The 16,722-nt window shown below is 54.4% G+C and overlaps 3 protein-coding genes across 3 annotated transcripts; 2 read left to right on the forward strand and 1 right to left on the reverse strand.

The window, feature by feature from the left end:
* The first annotated feature begins 1,124 nt into the window (after positions 1-1,124).
* On the forward strand, positions 1,125-6,100 carry CSUI_002055 (nucleoside transporter protein). The gene is made up of 2 exons (XM_068062257.1): positions 1,125-2,466; positions 3,017-6,100. The coding sequence occupies exons 1-2, from the start codon at positions 1,776-1,778 to the stop codon at positions 4,009-4,011; spliced, it is 1,686 nt and encodes a 561-aa protein (XP_067925765.1). The 5' UTR covers positions 1,125-1,775; the 3' UTR covers positions 4,012-6,100.
* Positions 6,040-11,296, reverse strand: CSUI_002056 (transcription initiation factor). The gene is made up of 3 exons (XM_068062258.1): positions 8,771-11,296; positions 7,775-8,094; positions 6,040-7,328 (listed from the first exon to the last, which is right to left on the reverse strand). The coding sequence occupies exons 1-3, from the start codon at positions 9,629-9,631 to the stop codon at positions 7,064-7,066; spliced, it is 1,446 nt and encodes a 481-aa protein (XP_067925766.1). The 5' UTR covers positions 9,632-11,296; the 3' UTR covers positions 6,040-7,063.
* CSUI_002057 (gamma-glutamyl hydrolase) lies at positions 10,712-16,722 on the forward strand. Its single transcript, XM_068062259.1, has 5 exons — positions 10,712-12,605; positions 13,091-13,248; positions 13,780-13,935; positions 14,407-15,488; positions 16,149-16,722. The coding sequence occupies exons 1-5, from the start codon at positions 12,209-12,211 to the stop codon at positions 16,501-16,503; spliced, it is 2,148 nt and encodes a 715-aa protein (XP_067925767.1). The 5' UTR covers positions 10,712-12,208; the 3' UTR covers positions 16,504-16,722.

Genomic DNA, 16,722 nt, shown 5'->3' on the forward strand with positions numbered 1-16,722 from the left:
GTAAATGGAACAAATGTAAAAACTTTGCATTCCACTGTCACGCCGGAGGAGATCGCAGGGCTGTTTTAGGACAGTGTCTGGTGCTTATACGGCTTCTCCACCTTCATTGTATCTGACAGAGACCCGAAATTCGTGAGCGCATTCTGGGGGTCCTTCTGCGAACAGTTGGAAATTCTCAGGTTGCTCTCAACGTCAGCTTATCCTCAAACGTGCGGCCAGAGGAGAGAACCATTCGTACACTCATCGAGATGCTGCGTGGATACGTAGGTAATGCTCCGGAAGAGTGGGTTTCGTATCTAGCGACGGCGCGTTTGCTTACAACAGTGCCGTGCGTGAGTCCACACGGGCTAGTCCAGTTTTCCCTGTGTGTCGAGTCGCTGGACGACTTCCCGGAGTTGCCGCAGAGCGAGAAAGCAAGCCTCAACAACGCCCTACAAATGGCAGCAGCACGGCTACCATTAGCAAAGACAATTTGGTCAAAGCACAGGGGGCGCAAAAGAAAAACTACGGCCGAATTCACAAGCACGAGGTACAGCAAGCTGGTGACCCCCGCATGCTGTCAACCCCGCTGCTACGAGGTCACGGGTTGGGAGAGCGAAAACTCGCGCCACCCTGCGAAGGATTTCACGGTGCTCGACGTAACTGTGATGCGCGTTGTGCCTCCGTGAGAGGACCAGTTAGAGACTTCTTGAGATATTGCGGCATCCCTTATATTCTGCGACGGGAGCTGAGCTGCCCTGGTCAAGCAAAGGACCAAGGGGAAATAGTTATTCTGCCAGTTAGAGAACAGCGTGGAAACAGTGCTAGCAGTGGCTCAGCTCTGACTGAAGAGCTGAGCTGCACAGTCTAGTGGGAGCCAGGGATTTCCGAGAGCGCACGCAGGAGTCCGAACGTCCCCAGCCGCACGAATTACCGACTCAGTCGGTATGTTCGCTCCTCTACAATGGAAGTGTTTCTGTACTGTCACACCGTGAGGGCAAGCCGCTGTCGATATTGAAAGCGCTGGCGAACCTTCAGTATCGATTGCCGCGGGTCGCCGTACAGCGAACGCCAGGACACCTAGTGACGCTGCTGACAGAACTTCAGAAGTTGCGTCTTTGGCGTTTTCCTGTTGATATTCAGAAGCGAAACTGAGCAACGTTAAGGGCAGTCAAAGCCTGAGGCACGAGTGCCAGTACAGCAAAAGATGGGACGTAGCATCGATACGCTTCTGACAGCGGGACCCGCCTGGCCAGGAACGCCGGCTTCGCACATAGGGGCGCAGGGATGGGAGGTCCGCCAGTCCAGCCAAGCTACCTCTGATAGGCTTCTGCGATGAGCAAGTCGCCGTTCTAGGTCAAACGCAGCACGCCCCGCGTCCGATTGCTTCGTGCAGCTGTTTCTCTTTGTCACCCGGTTGGGGCTCCGCTTCTTTCTTGGCCTGTTTCCCCCCCGATCTGTCGAGATTCACGATTGCAGTTCCTGGATGATTTCAGAAAGGCCCTTACGTAAAATGATTCACAGGCAGCTGTTCTGGTCCGTAGTCGTATGTTGATTCAGAGGCCCAAGCGAATACTCCGGCGTCTCGCCTCCAGTTGCCCCCGCACTTTTTAACGTGACGTTTTGAGGTCTGGGGGTTTTTCCGAAGCTGACAGGCCGGAGTTACGGTCGCAAACCCCCGCCGAGGAGTAGAGTCGCCGGGCCCTGATGTTCTGCGCTCGGCGGTCAGGATCTAGTTTGATACAGCAGAGAATAGTGACACGGTAGCCTAACTGGAAGGGGTAGGCCGGAAGAAGATGGGACCCGACGCTTCCGAAAGAGACAATGGAATCGAGGCTGCGTCGAAGATTCCTGCAGAGCCAGTAGATGGCAAGGGAGCCGATCAGAAGCTGCGGCATCCAGTGTCTTTTGCAGAGCCTGGAAGTGAGGCGGTTTCAATATCTCTTGCGGAGACACGTACGCCTCCGTTGCACCAGAAATCCTCTTTTTCTGACGTGTGCCAAGCGGTATCCTCCGTTCAAGGCTGCCAGGTGCGTGCTGTGGGAGATCCAGACAGTGGTGAAGAGCAGGCGTCTTTCCCCATGGCAGCTGCTGTCTACTTTTTCTTTCTTGGGATATCATCGCTGCTGCCATGGAACTTCGTGCTGTCTTTGGCCTCGTACATCTCCACTGCATTCTTTGATGGAGATGAGCGGGAGAACACGCTGCTCGCCTGTTTTCAGTGCGGAGCCCTGAGCGTACAGGTTGTTTTGCTGAAGTCCAGACTGGCCATGAAGCCCTGGAATCTCGTTGTTTTACCCGCGGTAATGGCTGTCACTGCCATCTTATTTGCCGCCGCTCTAACGTGCCTTCCTACAGTTACTGGTCGAGTCGCATCGGCTCATGTGGGCACTTTCTTCTTCGGACTGGCGAGTGGCAGCCAACAGAGTTGTGCGTTCAGCATTGGTTCCGTCATGCCGAGAAACTGTGTTGGTCTTGTATCTGTAGGTGAGGCCGCCGCACAATTGTGGAATTAGGGCTGTATGCGCCGACTGAACGAGTGCTATACACAGCTTAGCATGTCACTGCACCGGGAGCATGTCTATTTGGCAAGCGTACGTTCATCATTTCGGAAGATGATACAGTTTAGTGATACACGTATCTAGTGAATGGACAAGGTTCCGCGAACCAGGGGAAAGTATCACGTCCGAACAGAAGGAAAGGGTTGTTCAGTTGGGTTCCCCTGACGCGTCCCTCGGCAGCAGTACGACAGGTCCCAATGAGTAGCTCGCAGAGACTCGTAGTGTGAGCGAAACTTTTCAGTCTGCCAATAGTGGGCTGCATCTCTTCGGTCCCGGCGCTGTTACCCTTGTATCGTAGATGCAAACTCAGTCGCTAGACCTTGGCTGGGGTAGGCTTCATGCCACGAACCAGCAATGTATGCACTCGTGATCAGCTGTTCACCTCCTCATCACACTGCTACCATTTGTTCGTTATTGCGCCAGTTGTCCGTCGTCATGATTTATCTTCCTGCGTTTCTTTCTGCCTTCTGCTGTAGGCTTGGGTGTAGCGGGATTAACCTCTTTTCTGGTCACCGTTTTCTTCGGCTATCGGGTCTTTGACCTGAACACCGTCGCAGGGTCATCGGGAATGGTCTGGACAAGTATGGCAGTATGTGTTGCAGCCTCCGTGTCAGTTCTTATCGGCTCGTGGTTGTTTCTTCGATCCCCCGTTGCCACTGGCGCCTTGAATAAAGCAGAGCAGGCCCACCGGCGCCGTGCCATCCAACAGGAAAGGTACCTTGAGCTTCAGAAGCCGAGGAAGCACGCGAGCGAAGGATTTCGTACCTGTGGTACAGCGGAAGAGAGGGCTGCTATTAGCTACAGTATCACTGGTATGGGAACAGAAGAAACACCGCAGAACAGGCAAAATGTGGCAGGGGCGAGTGCAGAGAGAGGAGAGGCTGACCTGGTCGTGCATGAAGAACCTGACTTGCCGGAGGACGACTTGCCGTCGCGCGGTTGGCGTGAGATTGCCCGAGACAGCTGGATTTTTATTCTGTGCATATTTTTTAGCTTTTTCATCACCATGAATTTGTTTCCAGCAGTGGGTCCTTTGCGGTGGAATTATAATCAGTCAGTACCGTGCCGTTTGCTGCTTCTTATTGGTCTCTTTTCTGTCGGGGATATCATCGGAAGGTGCTTGGTCGATGTCTCTGCGTTATCTCCGCGACATCTTGGTTGTTTGGTTTTAGGTAAACGTGGGCTGCTGATCCTTGTTTTCGCCCGGCTAGTCTTCTACGTCCCATTTTTCCTGGGGTATAGCCTCGAGGGTATTCCTGTTTTGAATGATTTTTGGTGGTACGTCACCCTTATCCTTTCCCTCGCCACAACTCAAGGGTGGGTGAGTACTGTGGGTATTGTTCGTGCCTGCAATAGCGTGGTGCGATCCAGCGAGAAGGAAATTATCTCTCCGGTCGCCGTCATATCCCTTCAAGTCGGCATCGCCGCGGGTTTGTACGCGGCCCTTGCGTACCGCAAGACAACTGCTTAGGAGTGATGGGTTTGCATCCAAGACAGGCACTTTTCTCTTTTGACAACGGCACACTACCAGCCACTTACGGATTTGCGTAGCGTCTACGGATATACGCAGAAAACATCCATGTGTTTTCTCGGACAGTGTGACTGCGTTTAGGGTTGAGAAAGTCTTCCGTCGGGGTGCGTACTTCATTGTAGAGCTTCCGGTGGCTTCCTGTCCCTCAGAGGTAATATTTTGGCTTTGGCGGTACCCGTTGCATCGCATTCCGGAGTAGAGGTGTGTCGTTGAGGTGATTTGAAGACTCAGAGTCTAGCTCTCCCAAGGGACGGAGGCACGGTTGGGCTTCGAACGCTCTCTGCCACACAGGCAGACAACTGCAGTGAATTCACACGCGGTGTCCGTCAGTCTTCGTGGTTACTGGATATTTTGTTGACCAGTGCTTCATTTTAGGCCCGCCTTCCAGAATGTCGTAGGTTTTGTCTCTGACCAAGCCTGTTTGGGAGGGTCAGCACATCGGGTGTTGTGGGTCACAGGGGAGCTGACGGAGTTTTTTTTTGTGCTTGGAGGTGGGTTGGGCTTCTCTCGTGGACATCTGATGCAATTTTTCGGGGAGATGCAGCGAACAAAATCGGGCACGGACATATGTCGCAGCAGGGGGATTGTGTTGCAGATGATTCTCGTGCGAAGAGACACGAAGGGGGAGCGGCGGGTGCACACACATTGTCACGGTACAGATCACGGCTCGGTGCAGCGGGAGTGTCCGTGCGGAGCCCCGCCGAAAACCCGTCAGCGAGTACGAGTCTCGCAGATGACAGCGGTTCCCGCGGTGTCCGTAGCTCTGGGGATCGGTTCTGTGGATCTTTTCTGTGCGAGTTTGTATCTCCGAGTGCAGTGCAGAGGCGCGGGGTGGTCCGGTGGGCGTTTGTGGTGGGCCCGATCCGGACGGTGATACCCTGGGTCGAGTTGTCGGTCCAGGCGCATTCAGACGCAGGTCAAAAGAAAAGAAAGGTTGACAACAACTGGTAATTTATACCTATGAGTGGCAGTAGGGTCAGCATCAATCAGCGAGTTTGCTTGTTAGCCTCCCTGCTTTTCCTCTGCCGTCGGGAGGTGAGCGGTGAGCTCAACTTTCAGTCTGGTAATTTTCTGCTTTGTGGAGCCCGGCTATCCGTCTAAAGGGTGCATTGGACTGTCGGTTGCTCCTTGTAGTCCCCGCGCGGTACTGGCAACCGAAGCGCGTTAACTTGCAATGGGAGCCTTGTCCAATGCACAGGAGTTTGGCGCTGACAGTCCGAATTTCTCTGCCCTCTCGCTGTGTCTATGCAGTTGTCCCGCGAGCTGTGCCGGGAGTGTCTTTGCCGTACTGAATCGCCGAGCACTTTCAGGCCATGCTTTACTCAAACCACTTTTGTCCGCAGATCCTACTCTGGGGAGGCTGTGTAGAGTGTGAACGCTGCGGGGTTGCAGTCATCTCTACAGGCCAGCGACATCCATGCACTGCTCTAACTGCTCCGCTCCTCGGCAAGACGTCAAGGACGGGGAGAAGTGGTGCATGGCACGGTGAAACATGAGGGAAGCACATCGCGTATCAGACGCGGATCTAAACTCCAGTTTTCTGCTGCTCCGGGTAGTCTCGACTATCCCGTGTGGGGGAGACAGTTTAAACTCGGCCCAAGGGGGTCCGCGGTGGGCAAATATGAGCCGTTCTTCAGCATTCCGATGGGGCCGGGCAGACAAGTGCAAACCACTGGTTGGCGCCGGCTCGCTTTCTGTATATAGTGTGTGCTTCAGCGTGGGTGAGGATGGTAGCTTGGGTGCGACCGACACCGGGTGGATACGGGGAAGCACCTTGGTGTCGCAGCAGGGCCATGGCCGGCCGGCACTCGGCTCTGTTATAATCAGATCGGATTGCTCAGACGGTCAGTTGAAGGCTGGCAACGCCACGTTTTCAACTTGTTGCATCGGTGGTATCTGTCGGCCAGAATCGAAGAGCATGGGGTTACTGAGGTTGAAGGCTAGCAAGAGACTGTTGTCCAAAAGCCTTACCCAGTTCCAATGCGATGGAGCGTCTCAACTGACAAACGTTACCCCTTCAAGACTGACCACTGGATGTGGTTTCGATGCTAATAGCTAGTAAGGCAGCGACCCTGCCCACACGGCTCACTTGCTTCGAAGAACACGGGAGTATCCGGTGACTGCACGGCACAGCAAAGGGGCGCCCGAAGAGGATCAGAAGAATTTAAAGATACACTGCAAGCCACAAGGGCGCCGCGTCCGTTACAAGAGGCGGCGCATACACGTCAGGGGGATGCGAACAACCTTGCGTATTTGTAAGCCAGTGGTTTCAATCCTTCTCGAAAGACGCCTCTCCACGACAGTGTCCGCACACTGGAAGACAGGTTATTTTCATGGGAGCGATCCGTGACTACACGCAGGACAAAGCGCTTGGTCTCTTTTGCAGCCTTTGAAGTTCACTAGAAGGCAGGGTCAGAGAGCAGGCATACCTGCCAGACATGGCAAACTGGACTTCCTGCGTAGTCCGGCGGACTGGTTTCTGCTAGCGGGTGGCATTTTGTTCGGCGTCCTTCTCAGGGCACAGCTCATATCCGTTTTCTCCGATGCTGCGATTCCACCACGGCGCCACACAATAGCGGCCTGTGCCAGAGTACGCGTGGAGGGGAAACTCCACGGCGCTTCTATGCGAAGAATGGAGCGCTTCGCACACTACTCTGGTGGCTCTCTGGTGCCATGCCATGGACGTGAAGCGATACCAAAAGCACTGCACCACTCTACATGTTTGTCCGCATTCGGTCTCTCCTAACTGCGAGCGAAACTAGTTGAAGAGAGTCGTTTGCCTCTGTGTCCGGGGCTGCTGAGCTGGAGGCGGACGCGAAAGACAACCGGTGGCACACAGGAGAGTTGCAGCAAAATGTAGCCAGGATGGAAAACAACGTGAGAAAGCAGCAACAGATTGAGACGCACTAGGCAGCGGAACTGCCGATGAAAACGAAGTCGTGGAAGCAACCCTACACAAAAAGGCGCTGTTGTACAGCGGACGACAAAGAACTCAAGAAAGAGCGATGTCAGCTTTTCGTTTCCTGGAAGAGTTCCGGGCTCTCAAGCCTTCAAGCCCTCCCTCTACAGTTGGCTGAAATTCCCGTGGGAGCAAATGCTCTGCCACGTCTAGCATATCTTTATATATTGATCTCAGAGTGTGCTCCCCTGCCCCTGTTACGCTTGCAATTTCCGAAGCCTTCGGCAAGTTCGGGTTAGCAGTTGCACTGAGAAGCTGGACAACCAGCCAGATGGCTGCCGCCGCTACTGAGTTCGGCCTGCACAGAACCAGAGAAGACAGCATTTCTAAGCAGGTTGGGCAGAAGGAGCGCAGTCAAAATGAAATGCTAACGCCGACAAATCATCAACGAACCTGTCTGCCAGGTGCGGTGCAAGCGGGGATCAGGTGTACTTGTTTACTCACGCCTCGTAGCTACGCGCGGATCTTCATGCAGTAAGCACGTTGAAGCACTGGCTCGGGCAGTTTGCTCTGCTAACACAGCCACCAGAAACAGGGAGCCGCTGACGTCAGACGGGGAAAAGAGACGACAAAGAGCGTGTAATGCGGTGCTTCGGTGCTCCACGGACTACGCAGCCTACTACATGATTGACTGCAGTAGAGTGAGGTACTCTCGAGAAGAGCGCTACTCTCGTACAGGTTGGATGGTTTGCTCTCCCTAGATACACGCACGACCAAAACTCCATCATCAGAGATAAGAAGTACCTGTGAGATGAAATAATGACTTGAGTAGCACGCTTTGCAACGTGTTCTGCTACGTCTGCAACATGCATGCTGAGCTGCAGCCTTGAGCAGTAACGCGGAAGAAGCTGCGTAGCGGACTCCGCACTACTGACACCTCCCCTCTGAGGAAGAGCCTTCTTGATGCGATTGATGGCCTTTCCAAGCTCCTTCTCCGAGATGGAACGATCGTAGAGAACCAGCTCCTTCACAGTCCGGGTCACACCCGCTTCTCGGCAAGCCAGGTACGTTACGGCTAACATGGTCGTGGTGTTACTCCGAGATCTGAACTGTAGCTTGTCGTGCTGAAAGAAAGGCACGGAAAGGGCCAGCCTCAGTCGTGTGTGCCATAGTGCTTATCTGTTAGCCAATACAGGTATGTGTTCTGCACACCCCGAGCGAGGCAGCAAAATTGAGGTGAAACTAATTTACCAACACATTGTGACCCGGACAAGAGCGAATCGAGAGGTAGTCGCTACGAAAGGTCCACCCCGCAAAACGTACAAAAAGCTGCTTGAAAGCCCCCGAGGGTGCCTGTCACATCACGTTTCTGCGTCCCGCTTAACAAACCAAATTTCGCAATCTTCGATCTCGCGGCAGCACGGTCACTGTCCTCACTCTTCTTCGTTGCTGCCGGCACCCAACAGTGCACTCCTGTCAACACCACAGCCTTCGTGTACCCATGAACACTGTCCGATGTACTTCGGGTCCGCCCCCTTCAAAGCGTGTCCTCACACCTGTGGAAGCATGCGACACTATACATGAGTACTCACAGACAACCGTTGCAAGCCTCCGTCAGTGAGGAATCTTATCCACGCAGGCAAAGATTCAGATTACATATAAATTCCTCCGTGCGCCACACTAACCTATCTCACTAAGTTCACCCGAGGGTTCGGTTAAACCCTTTGCTGAATGATACGGACGGGAAGAAATCGTATACACATTCTCTGCAGCAGAATTCCGAGTGACATTTTTACTCACCAAAAGATCTTTCGTGATTTCTTTGGCCCGTTCAAGAACATTGTCACGGAGGGCGAACGCCTCTCCAATCAGTCTCAAGTAGTTGAAGGCAGCCTTGAGCTGGCGATCTCCCGAACCGGTGCCCGCTCCTAGGCCAGAAGTTGTCGCTTCATGCAGTTGCTGTAACCTCTTCGCATTCGAGGCAGCTTTTCCACCACCTAAACTACCTCCAGCTCCTGACACCAGCATGGTCGTCCCTATGCCTCCGTCTTCGAGCCACGCGTCCAGAGCATCTCCAACGCGATTCCGACTCGCTCCCCCTCTCCCGCTGCTAGCTGCCTCTGCTGAGAAGTTCCGCCATTCCTGCTCCTCACTGAGTGCCTTCTCCTCTACGACTAGGCCACACTCCCGGCAAAGCTGGTCGCCACTGCTTGAATCAAAGACGATCGTCTGGGCGCCATTCTGGGTCGGGCCACAATATGGGCAGATCTTGGCTTGCCGTGTGGACGCGTAAACAGTGAAACGAGGGTGCGAAGTCGGCGCTGCTGCACCCCCCCGGCCCCCAACGAGTGAAGTGGGAGAAGGGGCGCCTCCTCCTATTGACACAGGGAGAGCTCGTGACGGCTGATGAAAAGACACAACGGAAGTTGCAGCAGCCGAAGCGGATGGCCCACCCGCGGGCATACTGGGTAAGCGGCTCGGCACCTTCGCCGGTGTAGCGGAAGATGAAGACGGACGCGTGAACGAGACTGAGGACGCGGAAGCCGTGGTAGAGGGCGAGACCGCTGGAGAATTCACCGAGGGTGAGAATGAGACGCTTGAAAACGCTGAGTAGGAAGGGTTCCCGCCATCGAATCGCTTCGCCGGTGGAGGGACTGACATGATGGCAGCGGTGAAAGTGAAGACACGAGCAACGCCGCGATAGCTGAACTGACCCTTAACTGAAGACGAAAGCGAGCGGAAGACTACAGGATAAAGAGCCAGTAAACTACATGCTGCATCTTACACAAACAGGGACAACGCACCTTGCAAACGCCGGCCGAACCAAATGACTGAAGTCAGAAAGCACTCAGACGCAATTATCCAGTTGAGCCGCGTTGGAGTTTCGGGCCAGTCTCTACGGACGAGTGGCACACACCCCTCGACGCCGCCCAACTACCCCACGCTTTTGTCACGAAGACTGCGCTCCTGAATACTCGGCAGCACCCGCGGAGAATATCCACGAAGATAGCAGCGCAGTTCTATGGTGTGTGCAGATCGCCTGGAAAGCCTTGCAGGGATTAGGACAGTGAGAAGAAAACTGTAAACGGAAGACAAACAAGCTGTTGGCCGAACTGGAGCCAACGTGCTCCACCGTCTCTGGCTGTGAGCTTCGGGATATCGCAGGGTGACTTCTACCCGGGCGCCGCAGAAAGCTGGGAAGTTGCGTGGCTCAGCAGAAGCAGAGACGCTGGGTAGACAACACCTCCCTCCTAGCAAATAAGAGGCCACTCCAGCCGAGAGTGAACTAGCCGGGAAAAAAGCCCCGACCAGTTCAAATGTTTCCAAACTAGGAATGCTGGCAGCGAGGGGGTGAAGTTACATGCAAACTGACCGGCCGGAAACAAAACAGATGCAGTCCACGGGGTTGCGGAGAGGCTCGGCGAGTTTTGCAACATCTGCAGGGCCGGGTTACTCCATCGAAAAAACAGAAGAGGTACCATTACACGAAGCAGATTAGACGAGCACTCCAAGGGATTCCTGGTGGGAGACCCCGGTAGTCCGTACTCTCCGCACCGCAACACCCGGACACCACGGAGAGTTCCAACCAAGCTTCTGTAACGAAAAAAACCGGTCGTTCTACCTTTCTATGGAACGGCGCTGCATGCAAGTGAAGCAGTCTCGGGCGCGGGTAAAGCTAGGGTAGCACGCAATAATTTGCCGTGTACCCGCAGGGTTCATCTTTTCCATGACATAACTTCAGCCCAATAACCGTAGGAATGCGCCTCTACAAAGAATGGAGCAGCAGTACTCTGCTTTAGCTGTCACTTTAGCCATCAGAGGAGTGCCCGCCCAGTCTGCGTCCGCGCGGAGAGCGCTTTTACAAGGACTGATAACTTCTGCCCGAACCGCCCGCGCTGCCGGGTGGGAAATTCTACAAGAGGCCCTTCGCAGCCTGCTTGACATCCGTTGTTGCCGGACTCTCATGACTCAGTAACTGGTCCGCTATCTCCTTTCTGTCTTCCATTGTGTCACTGGTACCTTGCGAAACCGCGCACTGCCGCGGCAGCAAGCGAGACTGCTCGCTCTTCGCTGGTCCGACGTGCCGATCAGAGGACAAGCTGTCAACACCTACAGGTGCTGAAATTGCCACGAAGGGAAAGTGGCCCAGCGAACACCTCAGGCAGCCGGTGAAAGGTCGGCCGCGGCCACTTTGAAGCTGACAAAACGGGGCGCGGCTAGTCCAATCGCGTTCAGTAGGAGTTGCACAGGGCGCAACACCTTGCGCCCTTCGTACCCCCGTCCAGGCGTCCCCTCGTGCCGTCAGTCCAACTCGAGCCATGGTCGTTTCAACGACGGGAGAGAACTGACAGTGACTGGAAAGAGCGGGAAGCATGTGGCCTGTTCGGCAAGTGCTGCGCGTGCCGGCGCCATCGAGACTGACCGGCATGCGTACAGCACCAGAAGGAACCGGTAGCAGTAGACAGAGCCGGTGCAGCGATGGGAGGTGAAGTCTTGGAGTCTCACACCTGTCTCTTAAACGAAAGAAAGTTGTGCTATGAAATGTTACTAGAAGATGGTTTTTTCCGACGTGTGCGATGGACTCTTTGGATTTGCACTGCCGTTCCTGAAGCAACACCGCTTCCGAGCGTGTGTCGTCACGTTACCCGTCATTGGCAGGCGCGAGGGTTGAGTGTCAGAACGCGAGTAGCTACCTGTGCCAAGTGGGTTTAGCTACGAGATTGCGTAGATCGAAGGCTATCCGCAAAGAACCGTCGCTTGAGATTGCGAGTGCCGCGTTTCGGCGTTTTGGAGTCGTGTTCTGCCATGTGTCTCTCCGGCTGGCAAGAAATTCTTTTCGCCGGAAATCCGTAATTGGTCGCGTCACAGATTTCTTGGGGCTGCAGCGACCAAGGCCTATGCCAAGCCCGCATTCTCCTGCGTACTTGGTGACTCTACCAGCTAAGCGGTCGCCAGTCTGCTTCCGGGGCACCCTTAGGTTATCGTTTCAGTTACCTGACAGAAGTGAAAGAACAGACAAAATTTGCGTCGCTCCTTTTTCCCCGTCTCGCTGTCTATTCCGTCGGCAAGAGAGGAACTGACTCTCTCTCGACATAAAGCGCCGCGTTCGAGTCTCTTGTGTTTTCAACTGATGCTACCGGAAGTTACGCTGACTGCAGTGGACGATGCTTTGCCATTGCCTCGCGGGCGCGTGTGGGTTAGTGTGACACCCGACACTAGTCCCTCACTTCGCCAACAATGGCGTCCACCGGGACATTCCAGAAAACCATCATGAGTAGTCCGAGTGGCTGCTTGGGAGGGATGCGTTTGGTATCTCTGCTTGTGGGCTTGGCGGTTGCGATCTCGGCAAGGAAGTTACCACTATCTGGGTCGGGTCCGAGATTCGTTGCGGCTACCGCGCACGTTTTGGCAGAAACGGCGTCACAAAGGAGAGACACACTGAACGAGCAGTTCTCTGGAGACGCCAGTGGGCGCGGCACTCCAAATTACCATCGGGTTTCGGACTGGATCTCGGCATCTCGAGCCAGGGAGTTGTGTGCAGCCGCCGCTGACAGGGAGAAGTGCACTATTCAGCAGTTGAATGAGCCCCTGGCACCAGATGCAAAGGCGAGGTCACGGGCAGCTGTGATTGGAGGTGAGTAACACTATTTCCAAATAGATGTACAGTTCGAAGAGAACACGGTTCCAAGCCATGATGATCGTCTTCGCCACCCAGCATGGTGATTGCATCGCAGCCGGGTACCAGGAATGGTGTGTGGGCGGTGTTGAAGTGATTCCTGGATAGACCTACGCGACTGTCGTAAGTAGGACACAATGCTGTCAGTCCTTATGCCATGCATCGGACGTGCAGCTCTCTCGCTCGCGTCGAGCAGTCTGCTCCGCCCCCACGCTGGGCCCTCCCGACACCCTGGTCAAAAGGTTCTCGAGTGGGCAACGCATATAAAGAAGCGGTTCACGATCAGGACACACTCACGGACGCTTGAGTTGGTCCCGCGTGCCCTATCGTGTGCAACTAGGTAGCAATCTGAAGGCGGTACTCCGCTCTGAGAGTAAAACAGTTAGGGCACCTTCCCCTGATACCATGCTGGCGTGTGTGTGTTCTAACATGAACTCTCACAGTTCTCGCGCAGGGTCCCGTCCTTCCGTTCGTCACGGGGCCAGATTCGCCGGAGTTGAGGGCGTGGGTAGAGGAGGAAGGAGGAATGTTGCCGGAGGAAGGCGGACCGTCGTATATTGCGGCTTCTTACGTTAAATTCATCCAGGCTAGTGGCAGCAAGGTGCGTCGGGTCATCTTTTCTTCAGATGTTAGATGGTTGGGTGGAGTATGATTTCTCGTGGAACTGCACTGCTTCAGGCGCTTAGAAGGTGCATCGCTGGATCGACATGTGTCGACTGGTACGTTTCTTGACTGCGACTCTTTGGCACTCTTTCTCATAGGCCTCGAACCTCTCTCGGAGGAAGTGTGACTGTCAGGGAAAGGGGGTAGGGATAAGTCACCCCGGATGTACGGGCACAGTCAGGGGGTCCCCGGCTAGTGCCCACACGATTAGGGCACTACAGCGCGGCGTTTCCTTACAAGGTAACCCGAATACTGGACGGCGCAGTCACTGTTGCTTATGTAGACGCCTGAAAAAGAGGGGAGGAAGTAGAGCGTGATGATATGTGCTTATCAGTACTTTTCAGTCGGGAAACGAGAGAAAGTAAAAGAAAAGGGAGAAATAGGGTCCAAAACGCCGTAGGTCTTTTTTAATTTTTTTCTAAAGAATCAGGGTTGGTGGCATGGGCTTGCGCGTCTGTGTTGTCACCAGGCGATGCCGGTACCGGCGTATGCATCGGAGCAGGAGTATAGAGGAATTTTTGATTCAATTGATGCTTTAATTCTTCCCGGTGGTGAAGCGGCTATAGACACCGCGGATGCAGCCTTTTCCAGAGCCACCAGGCTTTTCTTCGAATGGGCCGTGGAGGTAGGGCAGACGAAATGCGCTCCTCACTTTCTTGGCGCCACCACCAAGGTTTGGCGTTCTTCCTCAGAAGGGAATACGGTTGTAATCTGGCAGTCGGGCTGTGAAAGTACAGTGCATTTGACATCTGTTTTTCTGCTTGTGTTCAAGCTTTTTGACATGAAAACACTGCGAGCCTGCTCAACGCTGTTTGGTCGTCAGAATGCTTCCCTGCGCACGCAGCGATCGTTATTGGCTCTGCTGTCAGGTGCGTCAACGAGGTGGTCACGTGCGCCGGGGAGAAGGTCCGGATCTCTTCGGATCAAGCAGTAGCGCCACTGCACGGAACACGTAGTTGGTGCCAGTTTGAAACACCAGCTTTTCACAGCTATTGGGCAGGTGACTCGATAGTTTGTCGAGAAGCCGTGCTGAGCTCGGCAGATTACTTTGCCCGTTCTGAGGTCTGTGAATGGCGTCCTTCTCTCCATGCGTTAGGCAAACGACTCAGGTCGCTATTTTCCCATCATGGCCATCTGCTTGGGTTTCGAGTCAATGCTCACGTGGGCAAGCGGGCGCTTTGACTACTTCTCTGTTGACGACTACCGGAACCTCGATCGAACCCGGCGTCTGTCACTCCAAGAAAATGCGTACTCGTCACGTCTTTTCGGGAACCCTGGGTTTCCTTCTCGGGATCCGTTTCTCATCTTCAACAGTTCTGTTCTCCGTACGGGTGCGGCATCTGATGCCAATACAGGAGAAAAACCACAGCCAGCTGCTACGTCTCTATCCAACAAATCAAGTCCAACTACACAGTCTCACGGGTCCGAGCGAAAAACTGGCATGTCCGCTGAACCCCTTGCCACTCAGGTACAGCAGACCTCACAACGAGACTTGAGGATTGTGAGGGGATCAGGAAGAGTAGGAGAGGACGGCTCGGGCGAAGAAAGGTTGCCACTCCCTTCAGTCGAAGAGGCTAGCGGCAACCAGGGCCTACCGAGAAGACTTCTGCACCTGAAGAGCGCCAAACTTCTCTCTCGAGACGAACCAATGTCTCGCGAAGAGTTGGCAGGAGGCGCGAGCCGAGAGTCCGGGTTGTATCGGAGCCCTTTCTTTCTTCCGGACGGGAGCTGGCGGAGGGATGCGATGACACGTGACAGACTAACGCTGAAAGAAGGCGTCCAGATCAAAATCCCTGATGTCCAAGAACATCAAGAGGCCATCCAAGGTGGGCCCGTAACGGAGACTCGGTTTATTGATAGGATGATTGGGCAGGGGAACTCTCGGAAGGTCGCCATGCCGCGAGAGGACGGGACTGAACGTGCGTTAGCCCCAGCCGGATGCCCCTTCATGGAAGACGATACGCAAGCTCTAAATGAGGCAGTCAGACCAGGGGCAGTAATAGATTTCCTCATGAATCGTGATGCGTCCTATTTCCATCACCATAAGAGAATGACACGGGCCGAGTTCGAGGCAGACAAGAGGCTTTCTCAAGCGTTCAAGCTTCTGGCCACCTCATTTGTCGGACAGGAAGATTCAGCCGACAGAGAGGAAATCGTTGCGATCGTGGAAGCGAGAAGGTGAGAGTTGAATCCGGGTTCGCACAGCTCGAGGGATGCCGACCGAGCCCCAGCTGGATCACCGCTGCTTCCTAGTTCCTGTAACTGTCCCTGTTGCTGTGTGTCCATTACCGTGTGTCCAGAGAAAACAAGATACACTTTGCTTGTTTACTTTCCTTCCAGATTGCATGACGGTGCTTGTGTGATTTCTTGCCATTAGTGTCGCGATTCTGAGGGCCTGGAAAACTGCTGGCCGTGTCGCCTGCCCCACTGCTAGACAGGTAGTGGAGGTATCTGTGGAGCTCAGATTTGGGCAAGACCAATCGCCTGTTGTGGTCTATCGGTGCCGCTAGGCATGATTCGCTAGTGCTGTATGATGGTTCTGTCTGAGCAAGGGTCGAAAGAACACCGACACCCGGCAGACGCGTCGGTTGTTCGTACACTGGCCATCGTGTATCCGGCGGAGTAAGTTGAACCACAACTGCGCAAAGAACAACGTGGGTGCCTGGAGTGCGGCCCCGCTGGTGCTGTGAAGGTGCTCCTATTAGGGCACGTAGTATTGGCGCGAAAGAAGTCGTCCTTGGCGGAAAGGCCTAGTGCAGCGACGAGCTGCTGGGTGCCAGGAAGGCCACTTGAACTCGCAACCGGTTTTCTTGGTACCTCCTGTCTGTTTCCAATCAGGTACCCCTTCTACGGCTTTCAGTTTCACCCGGAGAAACCCTTGTTTGAACACAACCCGTTCTCGCAGATCCCGCACAACATGTACGCGCGCATTGTGTCCATGTATTTTTCGGCGTTTCTTGGGAATGAAGCTGCCAAATCCTCGCGGGCCCCATCGGACCCAGCAGCGGAGTGGCCTCGGCTTTTTGGTCGGTTTACTCCGTACAGCACTTCCTCGCCAACCAAGAGCTATGTTTTCGAAGAGGTGTATCTGTTCCCTCCAGATAGCAGCCCACGGATCCTTAACGGAGAGCCTAGCTCCTTGCAGGAAAGCGTCAGTTTAAAACAGAGACCGAAAGCATCGCAGCAGTTTTAACTTACTGGAAAGAGAGCTTGTCAAAAGTGGAAGTGGGAACTCTGGCAGTGGCGCGGCCGACAGGGGGAGAAGGCGACATCTGAATGTGTTCATCGCACAATTTTCGTACTGCAGCTGCTTTCCATGCGAACTATTCCTCGGAAGCCGTACACTCCAGCCGTCACCGTGGCCGTGGCCGTCTCCCTTATCACCCGTCCTCACATCCCGCGCATTCTTGTT

The sequence above is a fragment of the Cystoisospora suis genome, assembly GCF_002600585.1.
Source record: "Cystoisospora suis strain Wien I chromosome Unknown contig_859, whole genome shotgun sequence".
NCBI lineage: Eukaryota > Apicomplexa > Conoidasida > Eucoccidiorida > Sarcocystidae > Cystoisospora > Cystoisospora suis.

Bases quoted from the DNA above. Each gene is read 5' to 3' on its own strand.
- CSUI_002057 (XM_068062259.1), top strand. From the start codon at position 12,209: ATGGCGTCCACCGGGACATTCCAGAAAACCATCATGAGTAGTCCGAGT. The intron at 12,606-13,090 runs GTGAGTAACACT...GAACTCTCACAG, and splicing joins ACGGGCAGCTGTGATTGGAG to TTCTCGCGCAGGGTCCCGTC. The intron at 13,936-14,406 runs GTAGGGCAGACG...TCCATGCGTTAG, and splicing joins TCTTCGAATGGGCCGTGGAG to GCAAACGACTCAGGTCGCTA.
- CSUI_002056 (XM_068062258.1), bottom strand. From the start codon at position 9,631: ATGTCAGTCCCTCCACCGGCGAAGCGATTCGATGGCGGGAACCCTTCC. The intron at 8,095-8,770 runs GTGAGTAAAAAT...CCTTTCTTTCAG, and splicing joins AAATCACGAAAGATCTTTTG to CACGACAAGCTACAGTTCAG. The intron at 7,329-7,774 runs GTACTTCTTATC...GGTTCTGTGCAG, and splicing joins GTCATTATTTCATCTCACAG to GCCGAACTCAGTAGCGGCGG.
- CSUI_002055 (XM_068062257.1), top strand. From the start codon at position 1,776: ATGGGACCCGACGCTTCCGAAAGAGACAATGGAATCGAGGCTGCGTCG. The intron at 2,467-3,016 runs GTGAGGCCGCCG...CTTCTGCTGTAG, and splicing joins TGTTGGTCTTGTATCTGTAG to GCTTGGGTGTAGCGGGATTA.